Here is a 4,432-nt window from a genome sequence, read left to right as displayed (position 1 = left end):
AGAGAGAGAGAGAGAGAGAGAGAGAGAGAGAGAGAGAGAGAGAGAGAGAGAGAGAGAGAGAGACCCTTCATTTAACAGAAAAAACTTGACGAAGTTAGCAATAAAGACCTTTTGTTAGAAGTTTTGAAACCTCATGGACCATCTGTGAGGTTTTTAAATATAAGGACTAAACTTCAGATTTCGAGATACCACATGGACCATTTACGAAGTTTTGTGTTAACAAAATATACTATTATCTTTTATTCAAAAGATAATATAGGTTGCAAACGAAATATTATTAACATTATTTTATATTATTTTAATATGAAAATTTAGAAAACGATAGAATCATAGAACCAATATGTTACGATCACTAGTTATTGTAATCATTTAATGTTTCTTTCCTTAAAACATATGGAGTACTATCTTTGATCTAACTTTGACGGTGAAAAAAAAATAGAGTAAATTATAGTTTTGGTTTATATGATTTTGTCAAATTCACACTTTTAGTTTGACCTTTAAAAAATTCATAAAATACATACCTAAGGTTTAAAAAATTTATACCGCCCGTTCTCTAGTCCATATAAAAAGACAATTTTGTCCTTTCTAATATTTTTTTTTTTGGTGTTTCTAATTTTTAATAATGTTAAAATAACAAAATCCCCACCCCTCATCTTGCCTGTCTCTCTTCTTTGACCTTACATTAGCCGTTGACACTATAACCGCCACTGGCCACCACCAACATCCATACATCTGCTAAAAACTCACATTGACGGTAGCAAAGAATCATCCGACACGGATGCAATTATTACTTGTTAGTTCTGCCACCAGAGTAAAAAAAACCCGACAACAATGATTTTTTAGATAACATATAAACAAATTTTATATTTCTTTATTTAGTTCCAAACAAAACTTAAATGCCAGAGAGACATATAGATGCTTGAATTAGGAATAATCCTTCCTACATAAAAGTTTTTTACTGTCTGTTAGCTACCAAACCGATGGATGAAGGGCTGGGGGCACCTATATTGTCGATGAGGAATGAAAGGTCAACTAAAAGATGTAAAAAAGAAAGAAGAAAGGAGACGGATGGGATGGGGTGAGATTTTGTTATTTTCACATTATTAAAAAAATTAGAAATGCTTAAAAGAAAAACAAAAAAGATATTAGAAAGGATAAAATGGTCGGTTTATATGAACCAAAGATGGTCTAGGTAATTTGTTTAAACCACAAGGATGCGTCTTGTTGATTTTTTTTAAAGATTGGACAAAAAATATGGATCTGACATAACTATAAGGACCAAAACTGTAATTTACTCGAAAAACAATCACAAATGAATATTTTTAGCACCGATTCCTCAATCAACTTATTAAAGTTTTTCATCATCACTTTCATGCTTACAACCATCAAAATTCAAAATGATGTCGTTTGCCACAAAAGTACATAAGCTTACGTTCGAATGTTTTACAGGCTGTCTACTTTATTACTCATTACTTCATGATTATAACATCTACTTTTTTTTTTTTTAATCTTTACACTTCAAATTACATTACCATTACTTTTCCTTTCAAGATAAATAAACTCGATATCAATTACGATATTAAGACACCGTTAACATTTAAAATCCAAGGTGATAATTTTCACGTGTACTCGAAGCATAAGTGTCCCACATGAAAGCAACTCGACCTTTAGTTTTTTTGTCGATATTATTATATTAACAAACATAAAAGTGTACATCAAAACCGGACCACTCCCTCCTTCCAAACAAACAACCATCCACTTTTCACGACAAATCCATTTCCCAAAAGATTAAAAATGATCGACACATGAATAGATGGAAAATTTTCACCATTCGGGTATGATTTCCCTTGGTCTATAAAAAATATGTTGAATCCTTCAACTATTTATGCCTAAAACCTACACTAAAAATGCATACCATAACCATACAATAAGTTGTGTTCTATTGACGACATACAAGAGGTCTATGATACAAACCCTGACACATCCACATGAAGGGCATTGGGATGAATTTGATTCTCTCACGTGTGTTTGTTACACTGGACATGACAAAACATGATTACCTTATACTGTATTTGGCATGCATTGAACTAGGATTTAAATTGATATTAACGAACGTTACAGATACAGGTTGGCCCTAAAATGTTATTGGAGCAGGTGGATGGTTTAAAGTTACAAGGTATATAATGAATTATAAAAGTACAAGTTGATAAACATTTGTACTAAAATATGTAACCAATTGTCTATTTTCAACTTTATGATTCACACCAAGAGTTACGAAAGAGGGATGATGTTTCGGAAACCAACACCAACACTAACAAAATAAGAAGATGGAGTGAGGTTCATCTCATAAATAGCCACCGAAAAAGAAACAAACTTCTTTCATGAAGTTGTGAGGATTGTCATTCTATATATGAAGTAAAGAAGCCATGTGAGCCACATTCACTTGATAGGAAAACAAAATAGACAACACAACTACTATCTAATTATCTACCCTACTCACACATGATATGCAAAATTGTTGATAGCAACACTACCTACTTTAACATAAAAACAAAATTTTAATTCCCCTACCCCTGTCTTTTCTCATCTCAACACTTCATGTTTATTTCTTTTTTTTGTTAACCATAGGTGAAATGGCATGTGATATATCCTACAACCTCGGATCATAAATGTGTGAATCAAATTTTATCAATTCAAAGGTGAATAAACAAAACAAATACCCTCTAACAATAAGAATGATTTTCTTATTTTCTATATAAGTTTAACCCTCCATGGAAGTTCATCCTGATGTTGAATTGTTTGCTAGAGTAGCTTCACGCTCCTGACGCCTACGTTCTCTCTGTAACAATAGGATTGAAATTTTCATATAGAAAAAAAAAAACATTTAAGTTCTCTTTTACTAGTTGGATGAAAACTTAGAAAGCAATTGGAAACAAAGATAAGAAGAAGAAGTATACATATTACATACCCTTCGTTCCCAATAAGGGAGAAAGCAGACAAAATCATAGACAGGAGTGATTGTTGACACCAAAACAACATTCAGTCCAGTAAATAGTAAAAGTGCTGCCATAGGACGAGTTTTATGTGGCATCTTTATCTATCTATCTATCTTCAACCTTACTTACACCTCTGAAAAAAAACCATAAAACTATGGTCATAATTAATTTGGTTCCAAATGTAAATGTTATTTGATTCCTATATGAGCTTCTAGCAGAAAATTCCACACTTTTCCCATTATCTAGTGATGTAATCGAACTGAAACACATGATAGGCCTTGATTGTATAAACTTCTTACTAAGTCGCGTTTGTTGTAATATCTTTATCTGAAGTTATAGATGCTTTTGATTATTTTGGTGAGATTCATATAATATGAAGAAATGTATGAATGCGGAAAATCCACGATAAGGACATTGGCTCTACTTGCTTGCTACTGCTAGTAATTTAGATTTGAATTCCAATTGATGATAACAGTGATAGAGATTTACTAACATGATTTTAATTCTGGTCAATTGCTAGTTCATATATCTTCGGTCTGAAAACCTAACCAGAGTTTCTGGTTCACTTCCTGGAGCATAATTTCATAGCTTCTATTCTTCCTTACTATGATTAGACCATTCAAAGACTCAAACAACATCTTACAAAATGGAAAAAGATCATAAATCGGGAGGTAAATCATAAATAAAATGCTAGGGTTTAATCGTTGACATGTGTATGTTTTCAACATCGAAATAGATGCGACCGGTATAAGGAAGAAGAAAGATGAGGCGACAGAAACATTACCTGATACGAAGATGGGGTGAGCAGAGCAGAGGTCCGACCGATGATAGAGGCGAGGCGACGATTTGTCCGATCAAATGGTCTCGAGGAAGAGAAATATGACCTGATCCTTTTTTTTTCTCTAAAATAACTCCAGAACTTTTTATTTTTATTTTTTTGGGGGTTTTCTTTAGTGCTTTGGTTATTTAAAATTTCTAGTTTTTAATTTTTTTAAAGAAAAATAAAAAGGTTTAAAAAAAATTCTTTTGGTTCAATATTTTTTTTCTAAGAAAATAGAATTTTTTAAATTTATAAATTACATATTTGATTCCATACTTTTCTATTTCAAAACTTTTTTCTAAAATATAAAAGCTACACAGTATACACTCCCATCATATCATATATTTTAAGGTTGACAAAGCAATAACACAAAATGTTATTTTTGACTAAATACACTAATAAAAATGTTATGGAAAATGTGAGAACATAAAGATTTTTTTTTCTGTAATTTCTCTTTATAATTATACATTTCCTCTCTTATGTGGACTATTTTTATAATTTTGTCTATTTCATGCAAAATGCAAGAAACCAGACACCTATAATTTTACTACTAGTCGAAATCATTTTGTAATTCTGCAAATTAATAAAATTTTAACATCTTTGTGATTTTTTCTCT

At 31.3% G+C, this 4,432-nt stretch overlaps 1 protein-coding gene across 2 annotated transcripts; it reads right to left on the bottom strand.

Moving 5' to 3' along the window:
- Positions 1-2,508: 2,508 nt before the first annotated feature.
- LOC145054982 (uncharacterized) lies at positions 2,509-3,938 on the bottom strand. Of its 2 annotated transcripts, XM_079003260.1 has the most exons (4): positions 3,781-3,929; positions 3,490-3,600; positions 2,969-3,129; positions 2,509-2,839 (listed from the first exon to the last, which is right to left on the bottom strand). In XM_079003260.1, the coding sequence occupies exons 3-4, from the start codon at positions 3,089-3,091 to the stop codon at positions 2,780-2,782; spliced, it is 183 nt and encodes a 60-aa protein (XP_078859386.1). In that variant the 5' UTR covers positions 3,092-3,129; positions 3,490-3,600; positions 3,781-3,929; the 3' UTR covers positions 2,509-2,779. The 2 variants fall into 2 exon arrangements, with proteins under 2 accessions (XP_078859386.1, XP_078859385.1); XM_079003259.1 differs by lacking the exon at positions 3,490-3,600 and having other exon boundaries at positions 3,781-3,938.
- Positions 3,939-4,432: the final 494 nt, after the last annotated feature.

The sequence above is a fragment of the Lactuca serriola genome, chromosome 5 (genome assembly GCF_051521515.1).
Source record: "Lactuca serriola cultivar US96UC23 chromosome 5, Lser_US96UC23_V15, whole genome shotgun sequence".
In the NCBI taxonomy this organism is placed as follows: domain Eukaryota; kingdom Viridiplantae; phylum Streptophyta; class Magnoliopsida; order Asterales; family Asteraceae; genus Lactuca; species Lactuca serriola.
Note: the sequence above shows the minus strand (reverse complement) of the source record. Positions and strands in the feature narration are given on the sequence as shown.